Genomic DNA, 23,799 nt, shown 5'->3' with positions numbered 1-23,799 from the left:
GAATCAAGCTTATGGAGTGTAGATGAGAATTAGGAACTTGAAACGAAGGTCTGCCATGATCTTACCGAATCAGAAAGGCTCAAAGTACTGAATAGTCTACCCCTGCTCCTGTTTTATACGTAAAACACCAATTGAATATATAAGCAGGGTTCTGTCTATGCTGCATGAAATAAAAATTGAAATTGTATTGAAAAGTAAAAGGTGCTTATCTACAAAACATATGAAGACTTAAAATATGCGAATATCACATACCCAGAATCAGCCTGGGATTCTGCAATTTCAACAGCAGACAGTTTTTTATCCAGTTTCTGGCCATAATTCACGACCTGGCAGTAGAAAACCTTAGTGAGATGATATGTAAACTAGATACAATGAATGCTGAAAATAGGTCATGCAGTGTCCATGGAGAGAAAACAAACTAATGGGTTGAAAAGTTGTTCCCCCCACCCCAAAGATCACAGATCTGCTACTTTGTTTTTACATATAATCAAATAAACCTTCTAATATTTGTAAAAAAATTTGGACAGTACATAAACAATATTGACAAATATGCAAACTGTAACACGATTTAACATCAATTTTGTGGCATTGACAAATACATTTCCAAATCAGTGCAACTTTGACAGTTTCAATGCCCAACAGAAATTTTAATAAAGTGAACAAACTATCCAACATGCTTCATTATCCTTTCTGCCAACCAGCTTACAAGATTATCCACTTTTAACCACTGCTTTTGCCAATAGCATAAACATCAGTAATCAGGAGCTCCACAGCACTAACTTGACTGGCAAAAAAGACGTTACATGTGGGTGAAAAAATACATTTTATTTTAAACACAGTGGACTTTTTGGGTATGATTGCCACATGTAACAGAGGTTGTAGTAAGATCTGGTTAGGATAAAGGAGTGAATAAATATTTGAAGAAAAATAATTGCAGGGACACAGGGAAAGAGCCAGGAAGTGGGACTAAGAGCACTATTTTTCAAACAGACAGCAAAGACTTGACAGGTTGACTGAAAATTACTAGACACTGTTTCAAGAAGGTAGATATAGCTCTTGTGATGAAAGAAATCAAGAGATATTGGGGAAGAGCAGGACTAGGGTACTGAGCTCAATGATCAGCCATGATCATATTGAACAGGCTCGAGGGGTCAATATGTCCTATATCTGCTCCTACTTTCTATGCTGGTATGTTAGTTACCTAAAACATAGCAATCTTACCTCCACCAGTTTTTTCTTTGCTTCTTCACAGGTAGCCTGAATCCCACTGTATTTCACTTGAAGCTATTTTTAAAATAATAAAAAAGTTCAATAATTTTAGTACATCATGGGGCAATAATATATACAGTGACTATTGTGATCCATGAGTTAACAGCTGCATTCTACATATTTGTAGTGAACATATATACAAATTATTCTGGACATCAATAGTCTTCACAAAGTACTTTACATCTAACCTAATTTTGAGCTTATACCCCTCTCCTAATTTACCACAACCCACCCAACTCAAGTGGTTTAAAAATTTAGACTGACTAATCCTTCCATTACTTTAAAGACTGAGCAGACCTTGCAAAAGGCCCCAACAGCTCGTTAACTTCCATTAAAGCCTAGTTGCACTGGTAATGAAATGGCAGGCCAAAGAAATCAATGTGTACTTCACTGACTCTGGCAGTACAATCCCAACAAATTGCTTTCAATCAGCAGCTGTGAACATGCAAGCATGCTTGGAGTTTTATCAAAATGTATTATGTCACAAGGGGGTCAGTTAACTGTTGGTTGGATGGTTAGTTGGTGATGCTAACAGCATGGGTTCAATTCACGCACGAGATGGGAAGTTACCACGAAGGACTCTCCTTCTCAACCTATTCCCTTGCCTGGTTATTTTATACTAGATTTACGTCCAAAATAAAAAAAAGTCAAGTCTCAACTGTGCTTAGCTTTTGTGCAGCATGTTTGTAACAGGTATTTTGAATCCTACTGTCAACTGAGCTATCAACATTCACTAACTTTGAATCTGCTGTGCCACCTACTTATTTTAAGTCTACATCATGAACATGTCAGCACTTTAGGAAATAGTAACTACAAATGATAAACGTTCCATTTCATCTTTGCCAAAATGTTTTGATCACTTTCAATCTAACTTCCTGGATGCCTGCACACATACCACCCTTATAGCTTCTATAAAAAAAATTCCTATTTCTAAAATATAATTTCTGCTTAAAGTTGCTCAAACCCTCATTTCATGACTTTGTCTGTTTAAGTTGCTTCCTGAGCTCCACCCTTTTCCAAATCCAATTTATGTTCTCTTTCCTTTTTAACCTCCAACAGTTTCCCATACTTCAACACACAGACTTCAAAATTCTCATTTCAGTTATAAAATACTTAGCTCTTCTCCTTCCCATTTCTAAATATTCTTGTTTACTCGTTGTGCAGTCTTCCTTCACTCTAACATTGATGATTGACTAATCTAGAACATTCACCTTAAATTTCTGTTTTGCTGCATCTCAATCACCTCAACATCCACAAAGAACAGGTTTAATCTCAAACTAATTGTCATGATATTAGTCTTCAGCAAGAACAACTAAAACAAGTTGGGTCGATTTTGCTTTTTATAGACAACCTGTTAAAACATAAAACGTTGATGAATTATATTTATCCTGCTACTATGTCAATTTAAATGGTTTTAAAAAATCACTAATGCTAGAATTTAAGATGAGAAAAATCCACTTTGAAAATAGAAAACCAATAAGATCGGCTGATCAAGGTATACACCCTTATTTAATTTAAAGGAATCCAAATCTAACACATTATCCAAAACTGATTCAGTAATTATCATTTCAGCGTTTTGATCAATATGCAGTAAACTGGTGTCATGAATGAACTCAAATTACAGGAGAATTTCATACCAAGACTGGATTCAACAAACCTACCTCTTCCAACTGTTTTGATTTCTGCAAGATTTGCTTATTCAGAAATGCGACTTGTCTTCGATGTTGCTGAGCAGCTCCAAGTCGTTCAGGACGATCCTCTGCTGAAAACTCAGATTGCTGCAATTATAAAAATTGCCACTTTACTCCAATACCTACTATCAACATCTGTTTGCTTCCAAGTATCAAAGATGCTGAATTAACTATTGTCAAATGAAGTGATTGTGATGAATTCTGAATGTTTCCTGGCGCATAATCCTGCATGGTTCTTTAAACTGGGAAAGCTCTATTTATTTTTGAATATATTGGAATCCGAAAAGCTCGATAAAAAGTGGGCATTATAATTGCCTGACAGGCTTCTCACACCTAAAGTACTACTTCTTGCATCCATTCATGGCCACCTCCAATATCTCACACATACATGACCCCTCAGTAGCATCATCCAAAAACAAAGAATGTAGACAACATCCAACTCCAATGTCGATCTTAACACCTCCAGTGTCTCCAAATTAGATTTTATTCCCCAACTATCAGTTGTGTACATGCAAGAAATCTCCTCCGATAGTGGGGATTCTGAAGCCACTTACTACAAACACCTGTACCTAGCTACCAACCCCATCTCTCCCACCGGCAAATGTCAGACACTTTGCAACACTGCTGTCAAACTTGACACCCCACTCCAGCAATGTTTAGAATCACAAGTAGAATTCCATCCTGCTCCTGTAACAGCCCAACACTGACTCTGCTTCAGTTCATATGTTGCCAAAATCCTCAAACATCAGCTTTCATTATTCAAATGCATTCCTAGTTAGCATTCCACATTCTATCCTCTGTAAACCAGAATTCACCCAAAGCTCTGCTGCACAAATCTTAACACAGAGTCTCCATGCAGCTTTCTAACCTGCATTCACTAAGCTACATTGCTAAACTGTAAAATTTACATTGCTGCCATCAGTAATAATTTACCCAACCAAGACATTGCAAAAATATAACATGTTTACTTTCCAGTGCAACAATCTTCCTGGACTGACATATCTTAAAATTACTATGGATTCAATTGTAAGAAATTCAATCGAGACTGTCAAAACAGATTTCACTTCACACCTTTGTTGTGACACGCAGGTGAATCTCCTAATTTGGTTGAAAATATCTACCCTATCAAACTCAGTCCATTCGTAGTTTAACTTCATATTTTACAACTTACATTGCCCCAGTGTTCCAACTCCAGCCTTTGCAGTAGAACACTGGAATTACCTTAAAACATCACCATAGCCTTAAATGAAGTAATTAAAAAATCTAGCTCCAGTATTCTCAATGCAAGCACATTTATTATTCAACCTGAGGCTGTAGTTTTCTTAAAATACTGTTTCAGATTATGTGCTAAACCAAATTCTAATCTGTTCATAAACACAGTCCTAAATCTCATGTCATTAACTTGTAGCAATCTGCCAGACTCCCAACCAAACAAGCCTTAAGTAAAAAAAAACTCTCCATATATCTAAATTTGCCATTTATAGCACTATGTACAGAGCAAATTGCCTATGCATGACTAATGACTTAACACTTATGAAATGCAGTGGAACGCCCAAAGGATATAATAAGGTACTTTACCTTTTCAGCATATTCTGACGCAATCTGCTTAATCTCTTCTGACTGTAGCCCTACAATGTGACCCACTGTACTAGCAGTCAGTTTTCCCTGAAAGTCATATGGAGTAAGTATGTCAAGACATGGTCCACAAAGATTCAAAAGATAGTTACAATTATTAAAAATCAACACTTACAAGTGGTAAGAAGAGGTAAAACAGCTTTACGCCACTGGGCTACATTCAAAAATGAAATATATTTTTATAATTTATACTATATGGCACTGTTAGGATGAAAAAAAACCTACATATTTTACACCAGTCCCAATGGCAAATATATTTAAGTTTCTAAAATAATATCCTGACAGGGACAAAGTAAATGTATGTGGAGTAACTAATTCCTGACATTTAACAGGATATTTATTATTGGAATAGATTTCCTGGCTTTCTGTGATCACAGTCAACGGGTGCACTTTCTTTGATGTGGGAGAAAGGTTGAAGAGGCAGATTGGATTAGTGCTGGAAGAAATTGCATGTGGCTATATTATTTCCAACAAAATAACATTATGGCACTTTCGAAAGAAAGCTTTCCTTAAAAAGTAGTCCCTTCAATCCTTGGACTAAAAGTAGATTGGTATACTCATTAAAAGGATGCAATCATTGAATTCTCCTTACATAATCAGTATAGAACATAAACATTACAGCGCAGAACAGGCCCTTTGGTCTTCGATGTTGCACCAACCTGTGAACTAATCTAAGCCCATCCCCCTACACTATCCCATGTGCTCATCCAAAGACTGTTTAAATGCCCTGAATGTGACTGAGTTAACTACATTGGCAGGCAGGGCATTACACGACCTTAACACTCTCTAAGTAAAGAACCTGCCTGGCATCTGTCTTAAATCTATCACCCCTCAATTTGCAGCTATGTCTCTCCTACAAACTGATGTAATCATCCTAGGAAAAAGACTCCCACTGTCCACCCTATCTAATCCTCTGATCATCTTGTATGTCTCCATTAAATCTTCTGTTCGCCTTCTTCTCTCCAATGCGAACAGACCCAAGTACCTCAGCCTTTCCTCATAAGACCTTCCCTCCAGACCAGACAACATTCTGGTAAGAGTTAGGTTGGAAGCTGAAGAGCAGGAAGAGTAGAGTAATGATCTCAGGTTTGCTACCGGTGTCACGAGATAGTGAGATGAGGAACAGTCAGTCAGCGAATGCAGCTTAACACATGGCTGCGAGGCTGGTGCACGAGGGAGGGCTTCAGATACCTAGACCATTGGGATACCTTCTGGGGAAGATAGGACCTGGACATGAAGGATGGGTTGCACCTGAACTGGAGGGGTACAAATGCCCCAGGTGGGAGATTTGCTCGTGCGATTTGGGAGGGTTTAAACTAGTTGGGCAAGGGGTGGGAATCAGAACCACATGTCCGAGAGGGGGTCAGTTGCAGACAGGACAGTGACAGGATATATTGAATCTATCAGGAAGGTTTCTCACGCGATGAAACAAAGGGACCGGTTAAAGTGTGTCTGCTTTAATGCAAGGAGTGTCCAGAATAAGAGTGATGAACTTAGAGCATGGATCAGTACTTGGGGCTACGATGTTGTGGCCATAACGGAGACGTGGGTTTCACAGGGGCAGGGATGGTTGCTTGATGTTCCAGGGTTTAGAATGTTTAAAAAGAAAAGGGGGGTGTGGAAAACAAAGAGGAGGGGGTGTAGCATTGCTAATCAGAGAGTGCATCACAGCTATAGAAACAAAGGTTGTTGAGGAAGGTCTGTCTACTGAGTCAGTATGGGTGGAAGTTAGGAGCAGCAAGGGAACAGCCACCACATTAGGGGTTTTCTACAGACCACCTAACAGTAGATGGATTGAAGATCTCACAGGCAGGCAGATTCTGGAAAATGCAAAAGTAGCAGGGTTGTTGCTGTGGGTAATTTCAACTTTCCCAATATCGACTGGAACCTCCTAAGTGCAGATGGTTTGGGTGGAGCCGTTTTTGTCAGGTGTGTTCAGGAGGGTTTCCTTACTCAGTATGTAGACAGACTGACGAGGGGAGAGGCCATTTTGGATTTGGTGCTCGACAACAAGCCAGGACAGGTGTCAGATCTACTGGTGGGAGAGCACTTTGGTGAAAGTGATCACAACTGCCTCACATTTAGCATGGCCTTGGAGAGTGAAAGGAGCAGTTACCGAGGGAAGATATTTAATTGGGGAAAAGGAAATTATGGACGCTATCAGACAGGAGTTGAGAAGTACAGACTGGGAGCAATTGTTCCACAGAAAGGGCACAGCAGACATGTGGAGACTACTTCAGGAGCAGTTGTTGCAAGTGATGCACAAATTTGTTCCTCTGAGACAGGTAAGGGGTAAGATTCAGGAACCTTGGACGATGAGAACAGAGGAACTTCTCGCCAAAAGGAAGAAGGCAGCTTACGTAAGGTGGAGGAAGCAAGGATCTAGCACAGCTTTAGAGGATTACAGGCTTGCTAGAAAGGAGCTCAGAAATGGACTGAGGAGAGCCAGGGAAGGGCACGAGAAGGACTAGGGAGAACCCAAAGGCGTTTTACTCATACGTGAGGAATAAGAGAATGGATCAGGGAGAAGGTAGGGCCGATCAGGGAAAACGGAGGGAACTTGTGTGTGGAGTCTGAACAGATAGGGGAAGCCCTAAATGAGTTTTCTACTATGGTTTTCACCAAGGAAAGGGAACTTGTTGTAAATGAAAACTTAGAGGAGCTGGGATACAGTCATGACCAGATCAAGATTGGTGAAGTTGATGTGCTAGAAAGTTTGGAAAACATTAAGATTGTTAAGTCCTGCGGGCCAGACCAGATTTATCTTAGGCTGCTCTGGGAAGCTAGAAAGGAGGTTGCTAAGCCACTGGCGAGGATCTTTGCCTCCTCACTCTCCACGGGAGTCGTACCGGAGGTTTGGAAGGAGGCAAATGTTGTTCCACTTTTCAAGAAGGTTAATAGGGAAATCCCTGGCAATTACAGACCAGTCAGTCTTACGTCTGTAGCCAGCAAAGTTGTGCAAAGAATTCGGAGGGAGAGGATTTAAGACTATTTGGCAAAGCATAGTGTGATTAAAAGCAGTCAGCATGGCTTTGTGAGGGGTCATGCCTCACAAATCTTATTGAGTTCTTTGAGGTGGTGTCAAAACAGGTCGATGACGGTCAGGCAGTGGATGTGGTGTATATGGATTTCAGCAAGACATTTGCATGGTAAGCTCATTCATAAAATCAAGTAGTATTGGATACAGAGAGATTTGGCTGGCGGACAGAAGGCAAAGAGTGGTTGTAGATGGAAAGTATTCTTCCTGGAGGACAGTGTTGAGTGGGGTCCCGCAGGACTATTTTTGGGCCTCTACTCTTTGTAGTTTTTATAAATGGGTTAGATGAGGAGTGGGTTAGTAAATTCGCAGATGACACAAAGGTAGGAGGTGCCGTCGATAGTATCGAGGGCTACTGCAGACAGGATGCAGAACTGGGCTGAGAAATGGCAGATGGAGTTCAACCTGGATAAATGCGAAGTGATGCATTTTGGAAGGTCGAACTCGAATGCTGAATGTAGGGTTAAAGACAGGATTTTTGGCAGTGTGAATGAACAGAAGGATCTGGGTTTGCAACTACATAGATCCCTCAAAGTTGCCACCCAAGTGGATAGGGTTGTTAAGAAAGTATATGGTGTTTTGGTTTTCATTAACAGGGGTTTCAAGTTTAAGAACTGCGAGGTTTTGCTGCAGCTCTACAAGTCCCTGGTGAAACCACACTTGGAATATTGTGTCCAGTTCTGGTCGCCCTACTGTAGGAAAGATAGAGAGGCTTTGGAGAAGGTGCAAAGAAGGTTTACCAGGATGCTGCCTGGACTGGAGGGCTTGCCTTATGAAGAAAGGTTGAATAAGCTCAGACTTTTCTCTCTGGAGAGGAGGAGCAAGAGAGGAGACATCATCGCGGTGTACAAAATAATAAGAGGTATAGATAGAGTCAATAGCCAGAGACTTTGCCCAAGGGCAGGATTGACTGGTATGAGAAGTCATAGTTTGAAGATATTATGAGGAAGGTATAAAGGAGACATCAGAGAGTTGTGAATGCATGGAATGCGTTGCCAGCAGTGGTGGTGGAAGCGAAGTCATTGGGGACATTTAAGCGACTGCTGGACGTGCACATGGATAGCAGTGAGTTGAGGGGTGCGTAGGTTAAGTTACTATATTTTACATTAGGATTAAGTCTCGGCGCAACATCGTGGGCCTAAAGACCTGTTCTGTGCTGTACTCTTCTATGTTCCATGTTCTAAATCTCCTCTGCACCTTTTCCAATGCTTCCGCATGCTTCCTGTAATGGGGCGACCAGAACTGTACACAAAATTCCAAGTGTGACCACACTAGCTTTTTGTACAATTGCAGCATGACATTACAGCCCAGGAACTCATTCCCTCTACCAATAAAACCTAACACATTATGCCTTCTTAACAGCACTATCAACCTGGGTGGCAACTTTTAGGGATCCATGTACATGGGCACCAAGATCTCTCTGCACATCCACACTAGCAAAAATCTTTCCACTGACCCATTACTCTGCCTTCCGCTATTATTCCTTAAGTGAATCACCTCACATTTATCTGCATTGAATTCCATTTGCCTGCATTGAACTCCATTTGCCACCTTTCAGCCCAACTCTGCAGTTTATCCAAGTTCCCTTGCAACCTAAAACATTGTTCCACACTGTCCATCACTCCATCGACTTTAGTCTCATCTGCAAACTTACTAACCCATCCACTTGTGCCTGCGTCCAAGTCATTGATAAAAATGACACACAGCAGTGATCCTAAAACAGATCCCTGTGGCACACCATGAAAAATCGGACTCCAGGCTGAATATTTTCCATCAACCACCACTCGCTGCCTTCTTACAGAAAGCTAGTTTCTAATCTAAACTGCTAAATCACCCAAGGGTTAAGAAAGCCTTGGTCTTTTGGCTTTCACCAACAGGGGGATCGAGTTTAAGAGCTGTGAGATTTTGCTGCAGCTCTACAAAGACCCTGGTAAGACCACGCTTGGAATATTGTGTCCCATTCTGGTCGCCCTATTATAGGGAAGATACGGAGGCTTTAGAGAGGGTGCAAAGAAGGTTTACCAGGTTGCTACCTGGACTGGAGGGCTTGTCTTACGAAGAGAGGTGGACTAAGCTCGGACTTTTCTCTCTGGAGAGGAGGAGCAAGAGAAGTGACCTGATAAGAGGTATACAAGGTAATAAGAGGCATGGATAGAGTCAATAGCCAGAGACTTTTACCCAGGGCAGGATTGACTGGCACGAGGGGGTCATAGTTTAAGATATTAGGAGAAAGGTATAGAAGAGATGTCAGAGGTAGGTTCTTTACGCAGAGTGGAGAATGCATGGAATGCATTGCCAACGGTGGTGGTGGAAGCAGTCATTAGGGACTGCTGGACATGCACATGGACAGCAGCGAATTGAGGGATGCGCAGATTAGGTTAGGAATAATCCTCAGCACAACATAGTGGGCTGAATGGCTTGTTCTGTACCGTACTTTTCTATCTTCTAATCCCATGCCTCCGCATTTTCTCCAAAAGCCTACCATGTCAAACCTTATCAAAGGCTTTACTGAAGTCCACATACACCATGTCAACTGCCCTACCTTCATTCACATCCTTGCTCTTATCTGTCTCTTCAAATCCTTCCTAGCTAAACTATAACTCTCCCTTGCCTCATCTGAACCATCTCGTCTCAACATCACATAAACCACCTCCTTCCACCTAACAAGAGATGCAATTTGTTTAGTAAACCACAGTTCCCTTACCACTTCCTCCCTGCCTGACAGGGACATACCTATCAAGGATATGCAATATCTGTTCCTTAAACCAGCTCCACATTTCGATTGCTTCCATCCTCTGCATTTAGCTACCTCATTCTATGCATGCTAGGTCTTGTCTGATCACATTATAATTGCCCTTTCCCCGTCGAGAACTCTTGCCCTGGCATATATCTATCCCTTTCCATTGCTAAACTAAACGTAACCGAATTATGGTCACTTTCTCCAAGTGCTCACCTACAACTAAATCAAACACCTGGCCTGGTTCATGACCAAGCACCAGATCTAGTATGGCCTCCACTCTTGTCTGCCCTTCGACAAACTGTCAGGAACCCTCCTGAACACACTGGACAAAACTGATCCATCTGATGTACTAGAGTTATAGCATTTCCAGTCAATGTTGGGGAAGTTTAAGCCCCCCATAACGACCACCCTGTTCCTTTCACTCCTACCCAGAATCATTTTGCCGATCCTCTCCTCCACAACCCTGGAACTCTGCGGAGGACTATAAAAATCTCCCAGCAGTGACCTCTCCTCCTGTTTCAAACCTCAGCCCATACCACCTCAGTAGGCGATTAGAGAGATTGGGAGTGGGAGCTGGGGGTTAGTTGGTAACAATGGTCATCAGACCAAACAAACAATCCAGAGAACACACGAATGGCAGTTTGAGAATCTGAATACACAGTTTAGAAAAACACCACTTGGTACCATTAGGAGCTATAATAGTGCAATATTTATTTCTTCACTAATGCACATTAAAGAGGAAAACCTACATCCTTTATTTGTCTCACTCATTTGTGACTCCAGTTCCATTTCAATGTCACAACCTCTTAACTGCTCTCTGAAATGGCCTAGTAATATTACGTATCAGCCAACAGCAACTAAAGATGAACAATAAACACTTTTACTAGCAACAGCCATTTCTCAAGGGTGCATTTGAAAAAAAAAGGTGTAGACATTGAATGTTAACAAGGATTACAAATTAAATTTGAATTGCTGACAGATCAAATGTTAAAATATTCGACTGAGATTGGGGTGGCAAAAAGTCAGCACAAATGTAGTCTGTAGTACCAGTGATGAACTGGAGTACGAGCAGAATATTTTGAAGTACTGCCTCTAGTAGGCAGTGTTTCTAATCTGATTTTTTCAGTATTTATTAACTTTGCAGTGCGGTTTGTTAAATTAATAAATAAAACTTTAAAGTATGACAGCCCCAACAATGGTACATGCAGAAGTCTTTGCATCAAATGGGATGAAGCAAGTAGAGTTAACGAACGTAGAAACAGATAGTTTTTGGGATTGCAAGAATACAGACTGGAAGCTTAACTTGTGTAATAAAGAATTTTGGGTGTGCAAGCAATTTAGTTCGACCAATAATGCCACAGACTTTGAAAAGCAGAATACGGAGAAAGCAAGAAACCAAAATATAACTGAAAAATGTTATACATACATAGGTGGTTATGGCAGCAACTCTGGAGATAAACAATTAGCTTTTCAGGTCTATGATCTTTCATCAGAACTGGGAAAAGTCAGAAATATTGCAAGCTTTCAGTAAGGGGTGGGTGGCCTTTGCACCATACCTACCATAATCTGAGTACATACAGGTAGTTTCGGGATAACGCGTGTTTCGGTAGTATGATTTAGCCAGAACCTCACTGAAGAATTAGGGAATGGTATTTTGGGGAACTTTACCTCTGCTGGCAATAGCACAATTCCAGCAGGAATCTGTTCGCGCGTTTCATTCTGCGCATGCACCAATGTCTGTGCCGTTCTGCACATGTGTGGAAGTTTCTGTGCCATTCTACACATGCGCTGATGTCAGCTGCTGACACAGCAGTTGTGGGAAGTATTGTACAGATAACAGCTTTCTTACTTTTTTTAAATACACTGTTAAACTTACTTTTATTTTGTTAAAATATAATTTTAACCTTCATTCAGGATGAATTATACTTTGTGTTAAATTTTTGGATGATTTCAGAGCGACTGTGAGTGATAGTTTTTACATGCCTGCCCCAACCCCTCTTTTTCCATAGGCCCCATTATTTCTATTAAGCAAGATTTCACTTTAATATAACAATGGCTTTATAGAACTACCTGCATAACATGTTCTGATTTTCAGTCAGAGTCATACTTTGCTTGCAATGATATTTTCAATCATTAGAGGAACTAAATGCCAAAAATTATATGAACTAGAGCGGAAGAAGTGCTGACATGATTTTAATTCAGCAATTTCCTACCCACCTAAATGATTTCATGATCTCAAAAAAATAAGACTCAAAACAAAATACAGAACACAAGGAGAGAAATCTGGAAAATGCAACATGATACAAAAACGAACATCTGCTTAATGACAGATTCAAGAAACTATTATTGCAGAATAAGTGTTTAATTAATCACAAAGTACTATAGTAGAAAGATCTGGATTGAATTAATGATGCACTCCTATTCATTACTATAAATGGAAGAAATAAAAGCAAATTAAAAATGGAACACTCTTTGATGAGTACCAACAGAATAGAAAACAATGATTTTTGTTAGGTCTTGTAATGCTACTATGTTGAAAAGAATATGAAGCGTTTCCAAAAACTCACCAATGTTCTGGGGAAACTTACTGATGAATGAGTCCAGATACAAAAAAACATGGTATTTCAAATTGTCTATATGTAAAACCCCAATACAGTGGTAATCAGTTAGCAGTGTACTGATATCATAAAACAGAAAAATTCTGAATTTTAAAAGATAATCAAAATTTGAGATTAAAGGAGTGCAGAATCTTCAGATTCTACAACTACTTTTCGGTTATTTGAAAGAAACAGGTAATCCTTAACCTTGTTAGTTCAAAATATGGCACTGAGTTTCTATTTAGCTCCCAAACCCCTCTATGTTACCCTCAAATGATTTTGTTATGTAGCTTATTTGTAAAAATTTGATGAAGCGATGTAATATACAAAAAAAGTCATTACGTCTAAAAATCAAGGATTAAAAAACTCTAACTGAATTTACTTTCATATTATATACACATAGAAGGCATTTTAACACTTCAATCCTTTACCTCTTCAGTTGCCATCACTGTCATTCCAGTCATCAGTTTTTTAATGCGAAGCTGTAGAGAAATGTTAAAAGTGAATGATTCATCCAGAAATTAATCTGTTAATATTTTCAGCAGTAAGATGTGTTCTATTTGTACAAGATTCAACTTTTGACCAATCTAAATTCCATAATCAAATAGTTTACCTAACATTTTTAGCTAGTTACTCTAATCCCACATCAAGTGATTGACTTGTAATGTAGAAGAGCAAACTGCTCTATACATGTTAATTCTGCTTTCTCTGTCTCTGCACCATCTGTGACTGTAACTGTATTCTGCACTCTTCTGCTACCCTGATGCACTTTGTATGGGAGGATCTACCTGTATAAAACACCACTTTTTGCAGCATCTCAGTATGTGTGACAACAATACATTAATCAAAACTTGAACAGTTTGATGATATCAGATGTATGTTCAAAAACCTCAAACAAAAACTGGGGAACGAGAATAATGGAGACCGATTGGTGTTTCCCCGGGGCTTGAGCAGTCCCAGAATTACCGACCTCGATTAAACTTCTATCCCCTGCTGTTTAGAATGGAAACCCTCCAGTAAAAAAATTCATGTTTGCAAAGGAATCCAGATGTCCTGTTGCACAAATCACAAAAGATTTGTATGTAGATATAGCACAGAATTCGGAAAGCTAATTCAGTGTTTGCACTTAGTGTGAGGGGAATTGAATTCAAGAGTAGGACGTTATGCTTTAGTTATCCAAGGTACTGCTAAGACCACATCTGAAGTACTGTGCACAGTACTGGTCACCTTCTTTGAGTAGGAATACAAGTGTACTGGAAGTAGTTCAGATGGTTTCTGACCAATATCTAGGATGACAGGGCTGTCTTATATCCAAAAGGTTGAACAAGCTAGACTCTTGTCTGCTCAAGTTTGGGCGAGTAAGAGGACGACAGAAACAAAGATCCTGAGGGGTGTTAACAGTGGAGAGGTGGCGAGGATGTTTCCTTTATGGGAGAATCTAGATTCTGATCACTGTTCAGAACTCTTGCACATTTTTAACATGGAGGCAGATGGATTCGTGTTAAGCAAGAGGATGAAAGGTTATTCGAGTAGGCAGGAATAATCGATTTGAGATTATAATCATATTAGCCATAATCATTCATTTGTATAGCAGCCTTAAAGGGCTGAATGGCCAACTCTTGCTTCTTGAAAATATGCAATCTACCCACTACAAACGATTAATTTACCTGTTACTAAACTAGGCTTAACATGCTAAAAGGTATTAACACAAAGCTAATGCAATTCTAATTTTTCGAGAGTACAGTCTGGCCCTCAAAGTCAGGCAACACAGTCCAACTTGCACTTTATTTCCTGCTTTACTCTATTTGAATTCCATTGTTCAAGTTTTAAAAAAGTACTATCAATAAAACCTAATGTCTAAAATGAGAAAAAGTATGTATCAAAAAAACATGAATTTGAATTTTATTTGCTGCCTCTGCTTCTAACTGATGGTATAGTTGAAGAATTATGTAAATGTATTTGGAAAAATAAAAAGGCAAAAGTTTAAAGATATTTCTCATTACAAGGCTGTACGCACAATAAAGTACCTCTTCATCAGCCTGCAGATGATCTTCCTCAGATACATCAGTTGCCAGCTCTGTGCCCAGCGTCCCTTTGTTGCCCTCACTCTAAAACAAAATTTTTTTGTGCAAATGAGCAAGGTCTCTTCAAAGTGACACACAGAAAAAGATAAGAATCTGGTCATGTTAGTAATAGAAGATTACAATTTTCCTTTCTGGCAACTTCAATTCAAGCCTGAAATAAGACACTAGAGTATTTAAGGATACAAATAGTTGATAACCTATTAAGATAATGACACTTTACAAATTAAAAAATTGTCACAAACTAGCACTCCCTGATGTTCAACTAAAATTCAGTGGCACTGGGAAGAAACAAAGATTAAAATTTCCGAAATATTTCTTACTATGGGAATCTAAGATATAATGAAGAAAACTCAATATTTTAACTGAAAAGAAACTCAAATTAACGGATAGTCTTTTTTATGCTGAACAAAGCAAACAAAATGAAAAATTCTCAAACTACAGTATGTAACATAATGAATAAACATCACGCATATTTAATTCTCACCTTTTCTGTTTTTGACTGTTTGCTGAAACCATACTTACTATAGAAAGATGGAGAAAAATTATCAATATTAAATATGGACATTCTTCAGATGATCAAAAACACAATTAGTTGAGTATCATACCACTGTATAAGTAGGGTTCTGGAGAGCTCAAGATGTGCAGTATTAGTGTCTCAACCTCTGGGACAGGAGAATTGCTCTTAAAAAGGTTGATTTAATTAATATAGATCATATTCAGCATTCAAGTGCTGTAACAAGCATCACTGTTATTCTCGCACCATTTAAAAACAACTTCCAAGCAGATCTAACTTTAAGCAGTTAATAAGCAGAACAGCTAATTTACCACCTCCATCCACCCATTATTCCCTTTGCTACCTTCCCCGGCCCTCCTCTCTGACCTATCATCTCCATCCCCACCCCCATTCACCTATAGTACTCTTTGCTACCTTCTTCCCAGCGCCAACCCCCCCCCCTTCCCCACCCACATTTCTCTCTCCACCCTAGAGGCACCCTGCCTACATTTCTGACGAAGGGCTTTGGCCCAAAACATCGATTTTCCTGCTCCTCGGATGCTGCCTGATCTGCTATGTTTTTCCAGACTCTGGTTTCCAGCATCTGCAGTCCTTATTTTTGCCTAGCTAATTTACATAGTCAATTAACCACTTGCCATACCATTGCTTTCACAGCCAATAACAATCTTGATTACTTATCAATGGAAATATTTGCACACAGAGAACCAAGACAACTACAAATGCAAGTGAAAAGTTAAAATAGTATCATATAATCACTGCAGTCAAAGTTAAAAATTTCAGTGGTTCAGTGAATTCAAGCACTAAACTGCATTTACCCAGTATGCAGAGCTCTGCGCAGTGTAGAAACATAAGCAAAATCTCAATGCAGTACATTGGCAGGTACAGTGCAGCACATAACTATAAACGTAACCTAGATCAGTTGCTGGACATATTGAGTACCAGTCAAAAATTAACACATACAAAGATAGATTATTTAAATTACAAATTTTTAACTGGTGTTTGGAAATCTATTTTAATTTCTTATACGGCAGAATAAGGCAAAATTTCTTATATGACAAAATATGACAAGTTTCATTTCTGCTAAGCAACTATGTTCCTTATACTTCCAGGTTACATATCAAAATCTACTGTAACACTGTTGCAAATAATATTGGCTTTCCTTGTAAACTGTGGATAGCTTTATTATTTGAGTCTATTTCCAAGTTAAACAGATGACAGTAATAGTTTCAATGAGAAATAGCTTTCAATCTGCCAATGATCAAAAGTCAAAATAATAACCTTTGACTCTGATTTTGCCATGATAGTCCTTGCCATGGTCCTCCAATGTTACTCAACAATATGATATTGAAGTAGAAGGCAGCCATTCAACCCATGTCTGCTCCACCATTTGGTGAGATCATGCCGGAGAAAGAACAAAGAAAATTTACAGCCCAGGAACAGGCCCTTCGGCCCTCCAAGCCTGAGCCAATCCAAATCTACTGTCTAAACCTGTCGGTCAATTCCTAAGCATCTGTATCCCTCTGCTCCCTACCAACTCATGCATCTGTCCAGACGCATCTTTTATGAATCTACCATGCCTGCCTCTAACACCTCTGCTGACAATGCATTCCAGACACCCACCACCCTCTGTGTGAAGTACTTGCCGCATGTATCCCCCTTAAACTTTCCACCTCTCACCTTGAAAGCGTGACCTCTCGTTATAGAATCCTTCACCTTGGGAAAAAGCTTGTCTCTATCCATCCTGTCTATACCCTTCATGATTTTGTAAACCTCAATCAGGTCCCCCCTCAATCTCCTTTTTTCTAATGAAAATAAACTTAACCTACTCAACCTCTCTTCATAGCTAGCACCTTCCACACCAGGCAATACTCGTGTAAACCTTCTCTGCACCCTTTCCAAAGCGTCCATATCCTTTTGGTAATGTGGCGACCAGAACTGTACACAGTATTCTAAATGCGGCCGAATCAACGTCTTGTACAATTTTAACATGACTTGCCAGCTCTTATACTCAATACCCCATCAAATGAAGGCAAGCATACTATATGCTTTCTTGACCGCTCTATCCACCTGTGCAGCAATCTTCAGGCTACAATGGGCCTGCACTCCCAGATCTCTCTGCCCATCAACTTTTCCCAAGGCTCTTCTGTTCATTGCATAACTCGCTCTAGAATTAGTCTTGCCTAAATACATCACCTCACATTTGCCTGGGTTGAAAACTATCTGCCACTTTTCCACCCAACTCTCCAGTCTATCTATATCCTCCTGTATTCTTTGGTGGAGTAGCAGAAAACCTCAGGGACTGTCAATCTGCGTGTCATCTGCAAACTTGCTGATCATACCAACAGTGCCCTCTTCCAGATCATTTATGTATATTACAAACAACAGTGGCTCCCAACACTGACTCCTGTGGAACACCACTGGTCACCTTTCTCCATTTCAAGAAACTCCCTTCAACTACTACACTCTATCTCTTGTTACTCAACCAGTTCTTTATCCACCTAGCTAGAACACTCTGCACACCATGTGACTTTACTTTCTCCATTAGTCTACCGTGGGGAACGTTATCAAACGCCTTATTAAAGTCCATGCATATGACATCAACAGCCCTTCCTTCATCTATTAACTAGGTCACTTCCTCAAAAGAACTCTAAGATGGTAAGGCACAATCTCCCCCGCACAAAATCATGTTGCTTATCACTGATAAGCCCATTCTTTTCTAAATATAAATAGATCCTATCCATCAGCACCCTCTCCAGCAACTTCCCCACCACCAACGTCAGCTCACTGGTCTGTAGTTACCCGGAATGTCCCTACTACCCTTCTTGTACAAGGGGACAACATGAGCAACGTTCCAGTCCTCCGGCACCTCACCTGTATTTAAGGATGCCACAAAGATATCTGTCAGGGCCGCAGCTATTTCCTCTCTCGCCTCCCTCAGCAACCTGGGATAGATCCCATCTGGGTTGAAAATGTGTTGCTGGAAAAGCGCAGGTCAGGCAGCATCCAAGGAACAGGAGAATCGACGTTTCGGGCATAAGCCCTTCTTCAGGCTACGCTTTTCCAGCAACACATTTTCAACTCTGATCTCCAGCATCTGCAGTCCTCACTTTCTCCTCATAGATCCCATCTGGTCCTTGGGATTTGTTCACCTTAATACCTCTAGACTACCCAACACATCTTCCCTACTTATGCCAATGTGATCCAGACTAATCAAACTTCTATCTCTAATCTTAAGATTCATCATGTTCATCTCCTCAGTGAACACCGATGCAAAGTAATCATTCAGAATCTCACCCATTCTCTCAGTCTTCCTTCATTATCCTTTAGTGGACCAATCCTTTCTCTAGTAACCCGTTTGCTCCTTATATAAGGATAAAATGCTTTGGGATTCTCCTTAATTCTGCTTGCTAAAGCTATTTCATAACCCTTTTTAGCCCGCTTGATTCCTCATTTAAAACTTGTCCTACTTTTCCAAAATTCCTCCAGGGCCTGTTCTGTTGCTAGCTGCCTAGACTTTACGTACGCTTCCCTTTTCCTCTCGGCTAGTCATACAATTTCTCCTGTCATCCATGGTTCACGAATCTTGCCCTTCCTATCCTTTGCCTTTAACAGGACATACCTATCATGCACCATCTTTGAAAGCCTCCCACATCTCAAATGTGGACTTCACTTCAAGTAGCTGTGTTCAATCGACATTTCCCAACTCCTGCCTAATTTTGATATAACTGGCCTTGGCCCAGTTTAGTACTCTTCCTTTAGGACTTTCAAAAGGCCTTTGATAAGGTGCCACACGGGAGGCTGCTGAGCAAGGTGAGGGCCCATGGTGTTCGAGGTGAGCTGCTGGGATGGATTGAGGATTGGCTGTCTAACAGAAGGCAGAGAGTTGGGATAAAAGGTTCTTTTTCAGAATGGCAGCCGGTGACGAGCGGTGTCCCGCAGGGTTCGGTGCTGGGGCCACAGCTGTTCGCATTATATATTAACGATTTGGATGAGGGAACCGGGGGACAACATATAGACAACATTCACTGCTCTGCCTTCACCTGCTCTGCAGGTTGAGTCCGTGATTAAGAAAGCGAATGCAATGTTGTCTCTTATCTCAAGAGGGTTGGAATATAACAGCAGAGATGTACTACTAAGACTTTATAAAGCTCTGGTTAGGCCCCATTTGGAGTACTGTGTCCAGTTTTGGTCCCCATACCTCAGGAAGGACATACTGGCACTGGAACGTGTCCAGCGGAGATTCACACGGATGATCCCTGGAATGACAGGTCTAACATATGAGGAACGGCTGAGGATACTGTGATTGTATTCGTTGGAGTTTAGAAGATTAAGGGGAGACTTAATAGAGACGTACAAAATAATACATGGCTTGGAAAAGGTGGATGCTAGGAAATTGTTTCCGTTAGACGAGGAGACTAGGACCCGTGGACACAGCCTTAGAATTAGAGGGGGTCATTTCAGAACAGAAATGCGGAGATATTTCTTCAGCCAGAGAGTGGTGGGCCTGTGGAATTCATTGCCATGGAGTGCAGTGGAAGCCGGGACGCTAAATGTCTTCAAGGCCGAGATTGATAGATTCTTGTTGTCTAGAGGAATTAAGGGCTACGGGGAGAACGCTGGTAAGTGGAGCTGAAATGCGCATCAGCCATGATTGAATGGCAGAGTGGACTCGATGGGCCGAATGGCCTTACTTCCACTCCTATGTCTTATGGACCACTCTCATCTTTATCTACAAGTATTCTAAAACTTACAGAATTGTGGTCACTGTTCCCAAAGAAATCCCCCACTGCAACTTCTACCACCTGTCCTGGCTCGTTCCCAGTACGAGGTCCAATATGGCCCCTTCCCTCGGACTATTGACATACTGCTCTCGAAAACTCTGTTTATCTATTTGTTCTTCTACCTCTCGCTCACTGTTGGGAGACCTGTAATACAGCCCCAACAATGTAGCTGCACCCTTATTTCTCAGCTCCACCCATAATGCCTCACTACCCAAGACCTCCATAGTGTCCTCCTTTAGCACAGCTGTGATATTGTCCCTGACCAGCAATGCAACTCCATCCCTACTTTTACTTCCCTCCTGGTCCTGTCTGAAGCGTCTATATCCTGGAACATTTAGTTGCCAATCATCATGCCCTTCCTTCAACTAAGTCTCTGTGATTGCAATAACGTCATACTCCCAGGCATCAATCCAAGCCCCAAGTTCATCTGGCTTACACACTATACACCTTGCATTAAAGTAGATGCATTTCAGGCCATCTGCTCTTTGCCTACTCTTCCCTTTATTAATGCTATCTTCATAATTCTTCCAGTCTCCACCTCGCTGCCTACTTGTCTTCTCTTCTGGTTCCCAGTCTCCTGCCACATTAGTTTAAAACCTTCCCAACAGCAGTAGCAAAAGTTCCCCCAAGGACATTGGTTCCGATCTGGTTCGGATGTAGACCACCCAGTTTGTAATAGTCTCACCTTCCCCAGAACCAGTCCCAATCTCCAACAAATCTGAATCCCTCCCTCATCTCTCAAGCCATGTGTTCATCCTGGCTTTTTTTTTTCCATTTCTACGCTGGCTAGCACGTGGCACTGGTAGTAATCCCAAGATCACTACCTTTGAGGTCCTCCTATTTAACTTCTCTGCACGCTCCCTGAATTCTTTATTCAGGACCTCATCTCGTTTTCTACTTATATCCTTGGTGCCTATATGCACCAAGACAACTGGCTGTTCATCCTCCCCTTTAGAATGCTCTGCAACCGATCAGTGACATCCCTGACCTGAGCACCTAGGAGGCAACATACCATCCGGGAGTCCTGTTTTCGGCCAGAGAACCGCCTATCTACTATCCTCACAATAGAATCTCCTATGACTATGGCCCTAAGTGTCTTTTACCCAACCTTCTGAACAGCAGTGCCCGCCACGGTGCCATGATCTTGACAACTGATCTCTCCTGGTGAGCCATCTCCCCCAACAGTATCCAAAACTGTATACCTGTTTCGGAGGGAGATGACCACAGGGGACACCTGCACTACCTTCCTACTCTTTTTCTGTCTTTTGGTCACCCATTCACTATCTCCCTCAGCAATTCTAACCTGCGGTGTGACCAGTTCACTAAATGTGCTATCCATGACCTACTCAGCTTTGCGGATGCTCCACAGTGAGTCCATCCACAGCTACACAGCCATCATGTGGTCAAACAAGAGCTGCAGTTGGACACACTTTTTGCAAGTGTAAGAGTCAGGAACGTCAGACACGTTCCTAAACTCCCACATCAAGCAAGAGGCACATGTCACGGGTCTGAGGTCCCCCACCATTGTAAGTTTAGCTTTATATAAACTAACTAAAAACAAGAATGCTCAAATCCTCAACTCCTCTTTTCTGGTCTTTTACCCACAACTCTTGAGTCAGTGGGATGAAAACATTGGGATCGGAGTCTTGAACATACTTAGTAATCAAGCATCTGTCGCTCTTGGTGCGAAAAAATGCCATTGATTCACTACCCTCAAAGAACTTCCTCCGCTCCCCTCAAGAAAAGCTGTACTCAGGAACAACCTAGTAATCCTTGTGTGGACTGCTTTTAATGACTAAGTCTTTTCTTTGATTAGATGTCCCAAACTGCTCATGATATTCTCTGTGGTGTAACCAGTATTTATATTGGTTTAGCAAACCTTTACACTCCACTCCCTTTGAAATAAATGACATTTTCATGTGCCTTCCCTTTAATCTGTTGAATTCACATACTAGATTTTTGTGATTTAAGCATAAGGAGCCCGGAGTCATGTGGTACAGCTTTCTGCAGTCTCTCTTCAGTTAAAAGTTCATTTCCTCAATTCTATCCTCAAGAGCATGACCTCATTTTCCAACATTCTTTTCCATGTGCCAAGATTTTGGTCACTAACAACCTGCCTATAACCCTTTGCATTCCTTGTGCATCCACACCAGCTGGTCCCTGTAGTGCTCTACAAGTTACAAGCTGCAATCCTGGAAGGGTCCCCCTAACTCTTATCATCACTGTATCTTCTTTCAGTTAGCCAGTCCTCTTTCCATGTTAGTATTCTATCCCAACACTATGGGCTCTTAGAAAGTAGCCTTGTGCCCCTCTTCTGTACAGTTAAATTGGACTTCTCTGATTGGTTCCACTCAATTGTCTAGTGGCAGCCAGGAAATCTCCCATAATGGATTTTGGATGAGCCACAATTTTATCCAAGTAATTCAGCAACTGCCTGAGAAGAACTAGATTGTTCACCACAGATGCTTGGTTTGTTGCGGTTGTACAGGACATTGGTTAGGCCACTGTGGGAATATTGCATACAATTCTGGTCTCCTTCCTATCGGAAGGATGCTATGAAACTTCAAAGGGTTCAGGAACGATTTACAAGGATGTTGCCAGGGTTGGAGGATTTGAGCCAAAGGGAGAGGTTGAATAAGATAGGGCTGTTTTCCCTGGAGCATCAAAGGGTGACCTTATAAAGGTTTATAAAATGATGAGGGGCCTGGCTAGGTTAAATGGACAAAGTTTTTTACCTGGGGTGGACAGTCCAGAACTAGAGGATGTAACTTTAGGGTGAGGGGGGCAAGATATAAAAGGGACCTAAGGGGCAACCTTTTCACACAGAGGGTGGTACATGTATGGAATGAGCTGTCAGTGAAAGTGGTGGAGGCTAGTACAATTGCAACATTTAAAAGGCATCTGGATAGGTATATGAATAGGAAGAGTTTGGAGGGATATGGGCCAAGTGTTGGCAGGTAAGACTAGATTGGGTTGGGATATCTGGTTGGCATGGATGAGTTGGCCCAAAGGGTCTGTTTCCGTGCTGTACATCTCCATGACTCTAAATGCATCAAGATGCCAATCAAGCCAAATACCCAGTTAATTTTGAAATCTCCATACATCAATTTCTGGTGGTAGCAATCTCCATATCTGCCTTAGCATATTAGATGCTGTTACACCTACATTTTTTGCCTCCAGACTTGATATTCAAATATTCACCTGGTCACACTCATCACCCACTTTCCTCAAGGAGGAGTTCATCCAATACTCTCCTGATAGTACCCTAACCCAACCAAGTGCTGCTGATTAATGTTGGCACCTCGTCCATGAAATTCTAAAACTTTAAAATTCTCATGCTCAATCATTCATGGCCCTACCTTTCTTCATTCCTCTAAAATCGCCCATCCTGAAAATCCTTCGAGAATTGTGTTTTTTCACCTAAAAGTTTTAATACCTCATTTTACCAATG

General features: G+C 41.0%; 1 protein-coding gene across 4 annotated transcripts in view; it reads right to left on the bottom strand.

Moving 5' to 3' along the window:
* Window positions 1–23,799, bottom strand: part of ccdc93 (coiled-coil domain containing 93) — a 65,625-nt gene that overhangs the window by 27,624 nt on the left and 14,202 nt on the right. For all 4 annotated transcript variants that reach the window (XM_043694006.1, XM_043694007.1, XM_043694004.1 and 1 more), the window contains 7 exons: window positions 15,538–15,574; window positions 14,997–15,077; window positions 13,401–13,451; window positions 4,539–4,625; window positions 2,931–3,047; window positions 1,222–1,284; window positions 253–326 (listed from right to left, as the gene is read on the bottom strand). In XM_043694006.1, the coding sequence (XP_043549941.1) occupies window positions 253–326; window positions 1,222–1,284; window positions 2,931–3,047; window positions 4,539–4,625; window positions 13,401–13,451; window positions 14,997–15,077; window positions 15,538–15,574 (510 nt within the window). The remainder of the gene's footprint in view (window positions 1–252; window positions 327–1,221; window positions 1,285–2,930; window positions 3,048–4,538; window positions 4,626–13,400; window positions 13,452–14,996; window positions 15,078–15,537; window positions 15,575–23,799) is intronic.

The sequence above is a fragment of the Chiloscyllium plagiosum genome, chromosome 7 (genome assembly GCF_004010195.1).
Source record: "Chiloscyllium plagiosum isolate BGI_BamShark_2017 chromosome 7, ASM401019v2, whole genome shotgun sequence".
In the NCBI taxonomy this organism is placed as follows: Eukaryota; Metazoa; Chordata; class Chondrichthyes; order Orectolobiformes; family Hemiscylliidae; genus Chiloscyllium; species Chiloscyllium plagiosum.
The sequence above is the reverse complement of the archived record's forward strand: the minus strand, read 5'-3'. Positions and strand labels throughout refer to the sequence as shown.